The sequence below is a fragment of the Mustela nigripes genome, chromosome 8 (genome assembly GCF_022355385.1).
Source record: "Mustela nigripes isolate SB6536 chromosome 8, MUSNIG.SB6536, whole genome shotgun sequence".
NCBI classification, from domain to species: domain Eukaryota; kingdom Metazoa; phylum Chordata; class Mammalia; order Carnivora; family Mustelidae; genus Mustela; species Mustela nigripes.
The window spans coordinates 73,213,074-73,227,886 of NC_081564.1; the positions used below are offsets into that span (position 1 = coordinate 73,213,074).

Genomic DNA, 14,813 nt, shown 5'->3' on the forward strand with positions numbered 1-14,813 from the left:
TGATCTCAAAAGGTGTCTCCTATGCTAATCCATTCTATCACTAAGTGGTATCTATCTTTCTTACTTGAATGTTTACATTTTCTTGCAATGTTATTTATTTATTTATTTATGTGGCAGGGTGGGCAGAGGAAGAGAGAGAGTCCTGAAGCAGATTCCCTGCTGAGCATGGAGCCGGCACGGGGCTTGATCCCAGGGGCTTGATCCCAGGATGCTGAGATCACGACCTGAGCTGAAATCAAGAGTCAGAAACTTAACCAACTTAGACACTCAGGGACCTCTGTAATATTTTAAAGCTTTATTTTTTCAATTTTATCTTTTTTCTTTTGTCTCACTTTTATCAACCTAAATAAGGGTTAAAATATAGCTCGTATAGAGGGACCTGATTTTAAATTCAAAATTATTTTTTACTAGGGATTACATGATCTCAGGCACAGTCTATAAATAAAATTGCATTCATTTGAAACTTCTCCTTTTTGTAATGACACCATAGGTGATTCAGATTAGCTGTCCACTGGTGATATCTAAATATGCTAAACAAAATGTTTAGAATCTTCTTGAAAACATCCAAGAGTTTAGCCAAAATCAACAAGGCAAAATAATTTTCCCTGACGGCATTTGCCAGTCCTGGGGAAGAAGTTACGAAACTGAGTTGCATTTCTGCACCCTCCTAGGGAAGCAGCTATGAAGCTTGGGGCATATCAGGGATAATAACAATAAGAAACCATCCAAAGACCTGAGCAGGAACCTGGGGGCATGAAATAGAAATAAACCTACCCTAGGTGTCAAAAAAACACATTTATCGCTAGGTATCCAAAAACTACATTTATAAAAAACACATTTACCAAAAATGTATTATCATTATTATATTACATTAATTATATATATACAATTATATATATTGTGTTAAATAATTGTATTAAAATGTTTGTATTATAGTATGTCTTGTAATACATATACAGGGCCACAGTCAAGTTTCAACAGATTTAAGTAGCTAACTCATATAAAATATGTTTTCTGACTTCAATGCAATTAAGCTAGAAATCAAAAACAAACATCTAGAAAAACATCCCATGTATTTGGAAATTAACAGATATTCTAAAGAGTTGACAGGTCAAAGAGAAAAACAGAAAACATTTGGCCTAGACAATAGATCTTGTAGAATGCAGTTAAACCAGTTCTTAGAAATACATAGCTTTAAAGCATATATTTTTAAAATAAAGCTGAAGGGGCTCCTGGGTGGCTCAGTCAGTTAGGCATCTGACTCTTGGTTTCTGCACAGATCATAATCTGGCGGTCATGAGATCAAGCCCCACCTTGGGCTCCACACTGGGCGTGGAGCTGCTTAACATTCTTTCTCTCCCCCTGTCACACTCACTCACTCACTCGCTCTACATAAATAAAAAATAAATAAAGCTGAAAGTTAAGGAGCTAAATCTCCACTACAAAAAGCAGGATAAAAAAGGTAAAATGAAGGTAAATAAATCTACATGAAAGGAAACAATAAAGATAAAAATGTGAATGAAAGAATCAGGAAAAAAATGGGCAAAATGCAGCAATTCAATAAAACTAGTTATTTCATTGACACATCTAATAAAATTGAGAAATCTTTAGATAGACTATGAACAACCCAAATTTTGATCAAGTAAATGAATAAATAAATTTTGATATATACAGTGGAATGCTATTCAGCATTAAAAATATACTGTAAGTATACATAACATGAATGAATCTAACAATAGGTTGAATGAAAGATGTCAGCCTTCTGCAAACAAGAAACAGACTCTTATCAGGCACTGAATTGGCAGACACCTTGATCTTGGGCTTCCAGAGCTCAATAACTATAAAAAATACATTTCTGTTGCTGATAAGCCTAACAAACAAACAAACAAACAAACAACAAAGACAGAAAATAAGGAAAAAGGGGAGGGAATACTGTATAATTTTATTGAGGTGAAAGTCTAAAAAATGCAGACTCATCTATTGTGACAGAAAGTTGATTGGTGGTTGGCTGAGGTGGAGGGTAACAGGGGTTACAAAGAGCACAAAGAAAATATTAGGAGTGATAAATATGTTCACTGTATTGTGGTTATGGCTTCACAGGTGTATACATGTGCTAAAACACATCAGACTGTACATTATGTATAATTTACTGTGTCATTTATACCTGAAGTTATTTAAAAGAACAAACACATGAATAAAAATGAAAAGAAACAGCACTCCACAGAAACAGACTCAGGACTGTAGATAATTCAATCACCAGACACAATTTTTTTTTATTAACATAGATGTATTATTTGTCCCAGGGAACAGGTCTGTGAGTCATCAAGATTACACATTTCACAGCACTTACCATAGCACATGCCCTCCCCAGTGTCCATAACCCAACCACCCTCTCCCTCCCTGCCCCCCACCCCAGCAACCCTCAGTTTGTTTCCTGAGATGGAGTCTTTTATGGTTTGTCTCCCTCCCGATCCCATCTTGTTTCATTTTTTCCCTCCCTACCCCCCACAATCCCCCACACTGCCTCTCAAATTCCTCATATCAGAGAGATCATATCATTGTCTTTCTCTGATTGAATTCTTTCACTCAACACAATACCCTCTGGTTCCATGCACATCGTTGCAAATGGCAAGATTTCATTTCTTTTGATGGCTGCATAGTATTCCATTGTATATATATACCACATCTTCTTTATCCATTCATCTGTTGACGGACATCCAGGCACTTTCCATAGTTTGGCTATTGTGGACATTGCTGCTCTAAACATTCGGATGCACATGTCCCTTCGGATCACTACATTTGTATCTTTAGGGTAAATATCCAGTGGTGCGATTGCTGGGTTGTAGGGTGAAATTTTAGAAAAGCCACCAAAAGCACTAATGAGATAACACAAAATAAAGGATACCCTGGCTGACGATACTAGACTATCACAATCAAATAACTCCAAGAAGAATTGACTGAGGCTTCCACCTGGTAACCGAGTCTAAGTGACTGATTAAAACAACAAATGGGCAAATTAGCCAAGACCTAACCCTATAATTAGGCTGGACACAGGAGTTTAAGTTTGAATTTCTTTAAACTGAGTAACAGATGAGCCAAGATACTCTAAATGGGCACCACACGGGAGTTAAGAGGAATTTAAAAACAGAGTACACAGCTTTCCAACCATCATCATGGAATGGGGGAACAGAAAACAAATCTTTCTCTCTTTTTTTAAGATTTTATTTATCTGACAGAGCACAAGGAGGGGGTGTGGCAGGCAGAGGGAGAGGGGGAAGCAGGCTCCCTGTTAAGCAGAGAGCCCGATGCCAGGCTCAATCCCAGGACCCTGAGATCACAACCTGAGCTGAAGGCAGCAGCTTGACCCACTGAGCCACCCAGGCGCCCCTAGAAAACAAATCTTGACATACAGCTGGTATTTCCTTCAAAACTTTAGCCAAATTATGAAGCCAAGCAGAACTAGAGATAAGAAGTTAGAAAATTTCTGAAAGCAGAGTGCTCTTTAATCTCACAGTGTTCACAGCGTAAGAATTAAGTTCCAAATCCTCCACGGGGCGAGGTCTCAGTGAATACATTGGGCTGCCTTCACTCAGCTTACTGGATAAGCCCATGGGTAATCTGCCCACTGTGTCTACCTAGTGGAGGAAACTGTAAACTCACCGTGGAGGATGACAGCATCATCCAGAGGCTTTACTAGACTATCACAATCAAATAACTCCATACACATATGTCATACACAATGTCTAGGATGTAATAGGTGTTAAATAAATACTAATAAAATAGTGGATCAGGTCTGTCAAGAGATAGGACCAAAGGACTGAAATCCAAGAGAAAAAAGATAAACAATAGAAACACTGATAAAAGGATCAGATTTTGGAGTTAGCAGAAAAGGACTTTAAAATCAATATAATTTCTATAGGAGAGGGAAAAAATGAAAATGGTTTTAATGAGATGGGAAAAAAATAGAGAAAATCACCAGTGATTTAGCATCTTTTGAGGAAAATCTAATAGATATTCTAGGGATAAAAAATATATATACTGAAGAACTTGGTAGGTTTAATGTAAGATCAGCAGAAAGGATAAGACAATTAGAAGAGGTGTCAGTAGAAATTATGTAGACCGCAATGCAGAAAGTAAAAAGATGAATATAGAAGAAATGGCAAGAAACAATGAAAAAGACTAGGCATGAAAACTGGAATTCAAGGACAGGAGAGAGAAAATGGAACAGAAGCAATATTTGGAGAGATAACGGCAATGTTTACAACTGTTAAAAAACATTCGGTGGGGGAGCCTGGGTCGCTCAATCCTTAGGGTCTGCCTTTGGCTCAGGTCATGTTCCCAGGGTCCTGGGATAGGAGAGAAGCCAGCTTCTCCCTCTGCCACTCCCTCTGCTTTTGTGTTCCCTCTCTTACTGTGTCTCTCTCTGTTAAATAAATAAATTAAATCTAAAAAAAAAAAAAAAATTAGGTAGAAGTTATAGTATCATATTATGGGGTTTATAACTTGTAAATACAATGTGACAACATTACCCCCCAAATAATGGAAGTAAAGAGAACTAGAAGGCTTCAAACTTGCTGTATTTTGTGAAATAGTATGTTAAATCTAAGTGATATATTAAGGATACATAATGCGATCCCTAGAGTAGCCACTAAAGAGGAAATTTAAATTGAATTATGAAATTTTTGATTAACACATAAAAAAGCAGGTAAAAATGCAAAAGAACTAAACACAGATGGGACAACTAGACAACAAATATTAAAATGGTAGACCCAAATAAGTCATAGCAATCATTAATCTGAATGTAAACAGGGGGAGCCTGGGTGGCTCAGCTGGTTAAGCAAATGCCTTCAGCGCAGGTCATGATCCTGAAGTCCCAGGGATCGAGTCCTGCATCAGGCTCTCTGCTTGGCAGGGAGTCGGCTACTCCCTCTGACCCGCCCCCCCTTCTCATGCTCTTTCTCTCTATTCTCTCTCTCTCTCTCTTTCAAATAATTAAGATCTAAATAAATAGATAGATAAGTAAATAGATAAATGTAAATCTAAATTCTAATTAAAAGGTAGGGATTATCAGCCTGGATTTTAAAAGACCCAACTAAATGCTTTCTACAAGAAACATATAAATATAGAAATGGATACACTGAAAGTTAAGAAGTTAAAAGTTAGTCTATTCAAACAATCAGAAGAAAACTGTAGTGACTATAACTTCAGACAAAATAAATAAACCTCAAGACAAGGAGAATGACCAGAGATATAAAGAAACCTTTATGATTAAAGGGTCATTTCATCAGAAAGATACAATATATATATATGCTTAAGTCAAACATACAATCATAGTTGGAGTCTATAACACTATTCCCTCAGTAATTAATAAAATAACAAACAATAAAATTAATAAGGATGTAGATGAGCAACATTACCAACCATCTTGACTTCACTGATATTTTTTTTTAATATTTTATTTATTTATTTGACAGACAGAGACTACAAGCAGGCAGAGAGGCAGGCAGAAAGAGAGAGAGGAGGAAGCAGGCTCCCTGCCAAGCAGAGAGCCCGACATGGGGCCTGATCCCACGACCCGGGATCATGACCTGAGCCAAAGGCAGAGGCCTTAACCCACTGAGCCACCCAGGCGCCCCATTGACTTCACAGAGATTTATAAAAAATACCAAACTCACAACTGCAGAATATACATTTTTAAGTGTACATGGAATATTCATCAAAATAATTATGCTGAGAAAAAAAGATAATTATGCTGGAACAGAAAACAGGTCTCAAAAAATTCCAAATGATTGAAATCTTAGAGTATGTCCTCATAAAAATAGAAGAGTATAAAATAAACTCCGTTGGGGCACTTGGGTGACTCAGTCAGTTAAGAGACTGCCTTCGGCTCAGGTCATGATCCTGGAGTTCCAGGACTAAGCTCCATGTCAGGCTCCCGGCTCATTGGGGAGCCTTCTTCTACCTCTCCCTCTGCCTCTCCCCCCTTGCTTGTGCTATGTCTCCCAAATAAATAAATAAAATATTTTTAAAATAAAATAAAATCCTTGGTTAAGTATAGACCCCCAAATCTTCAGCAAACTAATTTAGCTAATTTAATTCAGCAATATATGAAAATAATAATACATCAAGACCAAGTACAGTTAATCCATAGGAAATAAGGTTGTTTAACATTTGAAAATCTATTTAGATTATTCACCATATTAACAGAATAAGGAAGGAAACACACATAATCATCTCGATAGATGCAGAAAAAGTATTTGGCAAGATTTATCACCCATTCATGGTATTTTTTTTAAATTCAAGCAAATTAGAAATAGAAAGCAACTCCATCAATTTAATAATGGACACTATTCAAAAATCTACAAATAATACTAATAGTGAACACTAAATGCCATCCCCTTAGGACCAAGAACTAAGCAAGGATGTTTACACTCTCTACTTCTATTCAACATTGTACTAAAATCCCTAGACTGTGCGATAAGGCAAAAAAAGAAATAAAAGATATAAAGTCTGGAAAGTATAGTTGAAATGGACTCTATTTGCATACGTTTATTTACATAGAAAGCCATAAGAAATCCATTAAAAATTACTAATACTGATAAATAGTTCATGAAAGTGCCAAGACTACAGGGTCAATACACAAAAATTAACTGTTTTACTATACGTTAGTAACAATTGGGGAAAAAAATGTTTAGGAGGAGGAGTTAAGACGGTAGAGGAATAGGGGGACCCTAAGCTTGCCTTGTACCTCGAAACCAGCTAGATAAATGTCAAATCATTCTGAACACCAAGAAAACGAAATGCTTAAAATTTCACTTGCAATAATGTCAACAAACATCAAATAGCTGAGACTAAATTTAACGAAAGAAGGGCCCCTATATGGAAAACTATAAAGCATTGGCTTGAGAAATTAAAGATCGAAATAAATGGAGATTATGTGTGTATGTAATATGTATATATATACACACACTATTCATGAATTGGGAGACTCAATATTGTTAGGATGTTCTTTTCTAGGCAATCCAACAATAAAGCTATTTTTTTTTTAAGAAATTGATGAGCTATTCTAAAGTGAAAATGCAAAGGTTCCAGAATAACAACAAATCTTTATTAAGAAGAAAGTTGGAGAAATTATACTACCCAATTTCAAGTCATACTACAAAGCTCAAGTAATCAAGACAATGCTGTTCACATAACAGTAGACAAACAGATCTATGGAATGGAATGGAGAGTCTAGAAATATTTTCAACAAGAATGATAGACTTTTATATCCAAAAATACAGTTAATTCCTGAAATGGCATACATATATTAAAGTCCCAATAAAAATGGCATTAGGAAGGGCACCTGGGTGGCTCAGTGGGTTAAAGCCTCTGCCTTCGGCTCAGGTCATAATCCCAGGGTCCTGGGATAGAGCGTCACATTGGGCTCTCTGCTTAGCAGGGAGCCTGCTTCCTCCTCTCTCACTCTCTCTGTCTACTTGTGATCTCTGTCTGTCAATTAAATAAATAAATAATCCTTAAAAATTTTTTAAAATGGTATTAGGATACTCTTAAACCAAGTATGTTGGACCAAAGTTCTTAGCATTTCCCAGATTCAATGGATTCCATATTTTGATGAGTAAGCAACAAAGCATCAAAGCTTCCTCTTACATAAATTGTGGATTAAGAATTTCTAACATCCAGGAAAAAAAAAAAAAAACAACACCTTTTTAAATAAACTAAAATGTGAACACCCAAATATCTTCCCCTTGCAGTTGCAGGATTCCGTCAAAAAATCAGATGAAGTCACACCTATTTACTTCTATGCAAGCCTGTCCCAGTGGTTGGATTGGCCTATCCACTTATCCCCAGGTTCCCTGCCATTGTCTTTCTGAAGTTGATACCCATCTTTAAAATGAAAATGTCCTCTGCAGTGAAAGCTGAACCCATGCAGAAGCATTCCTAATGCTGTCAGTGCGCTGATTCCTTTGAGAGAATTATATGGCCAGGGAAATGAAACCGCAACACTATTTTTACTACCTTTGGTCTCAGGAAGACGATAAGGATCTAACGAAGAAATTGTGTATCACTCAAAAACTCCGAACAGTGATATCAACAACTTGTGCATTCAATACTACCCTATAAAATTACAAAGCTTAATTACTAAGGAAACTAAATGACCCATTCAGGATTCTGATGGGAATTATCTTTGTGAAATAAGTAACTTTTAAGATAATAAAAGCAGTCATCAAAGAATGTTCTAGAATGACAGATGGGACAAAATTTATAATTACAAACAAAACACAGGAAAAAAGGCACCTGATTATAAGGAAGTACTAAAGCCTTTAATGACAACTTCAAAACAGTGTTGCATATTCTTTTATGGAATGTTGCCATCGATCGCCACGCCTTGCTAATTGTCATGTAAAATTGGGTTCAACGGTAGACTATGAAAGCTTCTAAATTTCTTTGCCAGGAAGGTTTCAGAATCATTCTGTCTGCTGATGCCCCCTTCAACCATTGGATTACTAATATAATCAATGATTCTAATAATTAAGTACTACAAAATTTTTCCACAACTTGATGGACAATTGGATAGGTCTACTAATTTCAATATTTCTACACATGGTAATAATGACTATTCTCTCTTTAATTCATTTAACATTCACTATACCAAGTCCTCCTGTTCCCTCTTCTACATTCCTGATGAATATTCTGCTTTTCGCTCTCCTCTTCTGCTAATTCCTTAGTATTAATTCATATTCCCTAGCATTGCTCCTTAGTTTCCTTCTTCCCCTTTATATTCTCTAGATACTCCCATTCATATACCTTTTTTCATTTTCATCACCTAAGTGACCCCTAGTTCCCTATTTCTAGCCCTAGGTTCTAAAACCACATTCCCGCCTGTGTACTTATGACACATCTCCACCAGACAGCCAAAAAAGCATTTCAGATACACGGCTCAAGGGAAAACCATATTCATCATCCCCTCCCGACTTGCTGCCTTTCCTTGGAACCGAGATTTCTACTGCCAGTTGCAAAAATGACACGCCCATGAGTCAGCGTGGGCTCCTCTCTACTACCTTCCTCATCCCATAAACTGAGAATAGTCTCATCTCTTTCACACGGCGGTAAGAGCTCCCAGTCATGGTCTCTACTTGCTCTTCCGTCTTCATCTTCTCCTTCACCTCCCTAAGAAATCTTTTATTTAAATGTCATTCTAATACATTATGTTAATAAAAAATAAAAAAATTTTAAAGTCATTCTATGCACACAACATGTACTTTTCCTTTACTACTGTTAAATTCTCTTCCTTACTAAACTGCAAATTCTATAGTCTCTCAGACCTCAAGCATCTGTCTTCTTGGAATCAGAATTTGTTTAATATTGTGTTTATTGATGATAGAGATCAAAGTATCAGTTTGGTACTAGGGGAAAATCCTTGCATTGCTGCTCATAAGCTAGTACAGCAAATAAGACTACAAATAATTACAATGTTGTTCGCCAAGTACCAGGATGAAATAACCACAGGGCGCTATGGGAGCAGAGGAGGCATACAATCATGTGCTAGCACTATCAGTTTTGCTTGGACTGGGACTCGTAGAGAAGTAGGAATTGGTCAGGTGAACCCGTTAGGTCAGAGGAAGGCATTCGATATCAAGGTACATTCTGGGAACTGCCAGTGCTGGAAATGAAGGGGTAAGGTATAAGGCTGGAGGGAATCACATTATGAGGAGCTCAAAAAGGCGAGATAACTGGCAGCCCTAAGGAGGGCACATTACAGAGGCCAGGTCAGAGGCAAGGAGACCTCTGGGAGACAACTGCATTATGCCTTGCAAGAAATGAAAGCCTTTAAAAAGCAGTGGCAGGGAGATGAGATAGCAGGGTACAGACGAAATCCTTGCTGCAGATACAAAGTAACACATTTAATCTTCATCATAAGCCTAAGAGGTGATGTTCGTATTTTTACCCAAAAGGACTCAAACTCCTAATATGTTACTTGCTCAAAATGACACAGCTTACAAGCAGGAAGAGCAGAGATTCAAACTTCAAAGCTCATGCTCCAAAGTAGCATAATGTGTCAATATCTCAAATGCATGTCCAAGTATAAATCAACAAATGTTTTTACAACTAATTCTGGCCTGTTCGACTTACCAGAATTAATTCCTAAATAAACTTCCTCTTCCCATAGAGAAGCATAGCAAGTGTAGAGGAAGGAGACAGACTCTAGCAGGTTTAAGGTTACATATGGTAAGATTATTATTCCAGGCTGTCTACAATTTTAGTAGTATATCAAATTCTAAAGTTATTTCATGGACAAATTTATTTACACATTCTCCCAATTAGTAATTCTGCATGGGCCACAAGGTCTAAACATAATCTTATTAACCTGTAAAACATCCATTCTGCTACTTATGGTGCTGGGCATGTAAAAAAACAAAGTACTGATCTAAAGATAAAGTGAAAATGTTTAAAATGACATCACTATTCTTAAGCAATATAGGCTTCACTGGGTGGTGAAAGATTTCAAAACTTATTTGCCTAACAAACATGCTGTATGTTATAGAGCACACACGTTTGGAAAACTTCAAAAACTGCAGAATAAACCTTTAATAATTGTGTTAAGCCAAGTGAATGCATGGTTCCTTCAAGGTTTCCCTTCAGTGATCAGTGAATGGATTTCTTTTCTAAGTTACTTTTCCTTAAAAAAAAAAAAAAAAATTATCGGGCACCTGGGTGTCTCTGTGGGTTAAGCGTCTGCCTTCAGCTCAGGTCGTAATCTCAGGGTCCTGGGATCGGGTCCCACATTGGGCTCTCTGCTTGGTGAGCCTGCTTCCCCCTCTCTCTCTGCCTCTCTGCCTACTTGTGATCTCTCTGTTAAATAAAAATAAATAAAATTTTAAAAAACTATCTAAGGTTAGAAAAGACCAATTCCATATATATCCTACACACAAAACCAGTCTGCCACTTTGAAGTATGAGTATTAATACAAGCAACATGGAAGCCCTGAAGTTCTTTCATTCTCTAATGTTTAAAAGGAGAGGGTTCAGTTGCCTAACTCACTCAATTCCAATGCTTTCTTTTTATTTCAGAATTGAAGATTTACTTTAGACATTAAGGGGAACATGGGATGGCCTTTTTACCTATTTTAGGTAAAAAGCCCTCCACCCTCCATACCCGGTGACTTTTTTTTTTTTTTCAGTATTTTCAGATGAATTAATAGCAGCCATGAATAAAATACTCTGGCCCAATGTGCAATACCCACCCTGCTTTGGGAACGCTGCAGAAAACAGAGTATCCATCTTCAAGTGGCAGACTGGTTTCAATTCCTGTGGCAACTCCAATGGATGATATAGCTCCCTCCAATACGAGATTGGGGGATAATTTGGCCAAAACAGATCATAAAGATCTGCCAGGAGCATGAAAGAGCACATGTTACTCTTGACCTCAGCCTTATGCTGCAAGACTCTGTACTCAAATACTTTTGTTTCTACTATGGGTTATTTCTTTACTGTTTCAAATCAGATAATGCATCCTGATGCGAAATATAACAAAAAATGTAAATCAAGGGAAAAGTTTTGTGGGGTGTTTTTTTTCTATGTCTGACAAAACAAATAATAAACTATTATTAGTTTTCTAGAAAACACTATCTCAGGGATGGTTTTGGTTAAAATATGTTACATTTCCAGATGCTTTTTTTTTTTTAATCTGGAAAATTCAGTGCATATATGTGTGTGTGTGTGTGTGTGTGTGTGTGTGTACACACATACATATACTGTTTTAGGAGAAAACAGCATTTCAGCTTGGTGATTTAAGTAATATCAACTACGTATGTTTATTTGTAAAATTTCCCATAGCGAAACGTTATAGTTACCTAAAAATATTCATTTTTCACTACTTAACAATTTGAATAATCATGGAATGTTTGGATAATGCAACCAGCTGAGTTATAGAAAAGTCACATAAACAATATAAATCTGATACCCAATCCTTTACACGTATGAAATTACTTTCACTGGGTTTTCAAACTGTCAAGTAGAAATAGGATGAGGTTAGCAATACTTAAGAGGAGGCACTTGAACAATTACCCAAAAAGGTTAAGTGTACAAAAGTGTAGAACAAAACTTTTGGTATTAATTGTATGCCTAATTTCAGACGTAATTAATCTGAGATGGTCTATATGAAGGAATGTTATGAACTTTATTTCTTGCCCTTCCCCCTCCATTTGACCCAAGGCAAGTAACTATGAAATACATAAGTATATAGACATCATCACAGACCAGTTAATAGGCTTACATAGAGAAGAACTAAACACCATGTAATGACACAGGGCATTTTAGAAAGTGACTATTTTAACACAAAAACTTCTGCATAATTTTTTCCATAAATGCATATAAATACATTGGTCTCCCAAAGGTAAAAATGCTGTCTCAACCACATTCCTATACAAAAATGCCCTCAAAGGTATTAACTGAATCAAAATAGTCTATGTACTCTTTTCAAACACTGAATTTTTAATATTCAGAGATATTTAAATTAAGTTTTAATTTTAAAGAGAAATTAAAAAATTCAATTTACCAATACTTTCTAGATTAGTTTTAAGATTAAAAAGCGTAGTAAGGAACACGTTTTGTTTTGCTAGCCTTTTGTGAAACACCTTTCAAACACACAATTTGGCAAATTTGTTTTTAACTTTAAATCATGTTCTCTGTATATTAACACTGCATCTTTTGGCAGCTAAGGTGATAAATACTTGATTAAAAGTATTAAGTCCTGTTGCTGCATGAATTCCCAGTACTGTCTTTTCCCCCATGGTCAGATTTCAACAGTAAGGATAATGGCTAACTCAAATTTTTATTTATTTTTTTTTTTTAAAGATTTTATTAATTAATTTGACAGAGAGAAAGATCACAAGCAGGCAGAGAGAGAGGAGGAAGCAGGCTCCCGCTGAGCAAAGAGCCTGATGTGGGGCTCGATCCCAGGACACTGAGATCATGACCTGAGCCGAAGGCAGCGGCTTAATCCACTGAGCCACCCAGGCGCCCCGGCTAACTCAAATTTTTAAAGGTCATCCAGAAGGGATTAAAATCTGTGGTCCCATTAACAGTTTTAAGTGAGAACAGTTAAATCTCATTAAACTTGTTTATTTCTGGTAGGTTATAATTTGAGTACTTTCTATAGCCCGCATACCCAAATGTTTAATAAACATGAATTAGTACTCATTTTAACATACTTAGCTATTCCAAGTCCGTTTATCGAAATCACTTGCTCTGTGTATGTGTATGAGCACAGCACACTCACTCCTTAATTCCTTAAGACAATCTTGCTCCCCTAAAGAGAAAAACTGGCTTTCAATCAACATCCTACCAGACTAGACTAAGTCTCTTCGAAAGTCAGAAGTGGGCCAATTTTCAGATAAATGAAAAGAGAAAATACTTATTTAGAATGACAAAAATTAAGCTTGGCAAAAGTAGTGACTTTTATTTACAATTGAATGTATCAAGATTACAATAAAAACACTAATGATACCATCCGAACAAAAGCAATGATTTATTGGTAATGGCAATGAATGGAATATTGACAGTCTCTGATGAGAATCAAGCAATTATCCAGGAGCTGTAGATCTGATTGCAACATGGTCTTCCAGTGTCTTTTGTACCTTAGTGACTTTCTCCTTTTTTGCCAACTACCTAGAAAACAAAAATAACTTTACATGTACATCTGATTTAGAAATATGCGTTATTTTCAAAATAATATTACCAATTGGTAATCACCTTTAAAACCTGGTATTAATTTTCATCCCTGGTTTTTTTTTGGCATGCAGTGTATTTTCACTGTTGAAGCAAACTGTGACCTTCCCTTTCCTCCCAGCCTCAAGGAATTAAAAATAAAACACATGCAGGCTATTTTTGGTTTCTCAAACTGTTTAAAGGAAAAGCAATGCAATTTTTCAAAACAAGGTTGACAGTTTAGAGAAGTTAATAAAAGGATGATGCTATATGAGTGAAATATATTTGGAAAACTATTTTTAGGCAATTAGAAATCAAATGTCGATCACAAAATACTCTAGAATCAAGAGTATGCTAAACTCATGTCGAAATGCCCTAGATGACAGGTTTCTAGACTTTTCTCTCAATATGTAGATATGCAATGAAAAGAGATTAAAAATGACTAATTTTGCCTAGCTACTATTTTTAAAAAACCCTGGCTGCCACAAATGTACTATAAAAAACATAAAGAATAAATCTTGTTTCTGTCAATGATTAGAAAAATTCTCCATGAGGGCTTTAAAAATGTCCTAGTTGGTATAAATGTGACAGCATAAAAATATAAGAATAAACCTGGTTTCAACCAACAGTGCTAGAAAACAAAATTCTCTGTGGGAAGATTCTAGAATTATTTAAGCAAATAATTTACTTAAAACCTGAAATTTATCATTAGATAATATAGTCTCACAGCAGAAATGCCTCTAAAGAAATCTACTTGCAAGCTACTGAAGATGTATTTGTATACAAAGATTTCTATGGGGTGCTTGGATGGCTGTCAGTTAAGCATCTGCCTTCGGCTCAAGTCATGACCCCAGGGTCCTGGGATCAAGCCTCGAATCAGGATCCCTGCTTAGTGGGGAGCCTGCTTCTCCCTCTCCCTGCTCTCCCCGTGCTTGTGTATGCATGTGCGTACTATTTCTGTCTGTCAAATTTAAAAAAAAAAAAATCTTAAAAAAAGATTTCTATGTTTATTTATAAATGTAATTTTCATACTTTAACTGATTCTGCTCCAAATGGTAGTGTGAATCAAGCAACACTCATGAAGGTCTTCAGTACATGTCTTGT

General features: G+C 36.3%; 1 protein-coding gene across 1 annotated transcript in view; it reads right to left on the bottom strand.

Annotated features, from left to right (window-relative positions):
* Nucleotides 1-13,435: 13,435 nt before the first annotated feature.
* The window catches only part of TXNL1 (thioredoxin like 1), a 34,643-nt gene continuing 33,265 nt past the window's right edge, over nt 13,436-14,813 (bottom strand). The window contains exon 8 of the mRNA XM_059409726.1: nt 13,436-13,670. Within this exon, the coding sequence (XP_059265709.1) occupies nt 13,641-13,670 (30 nt within the window). The 3' untranslated portion in view covers nt 13,436-13,640. The remainder of the gene's footprint in view (nt 13,671-14,813) is intronic.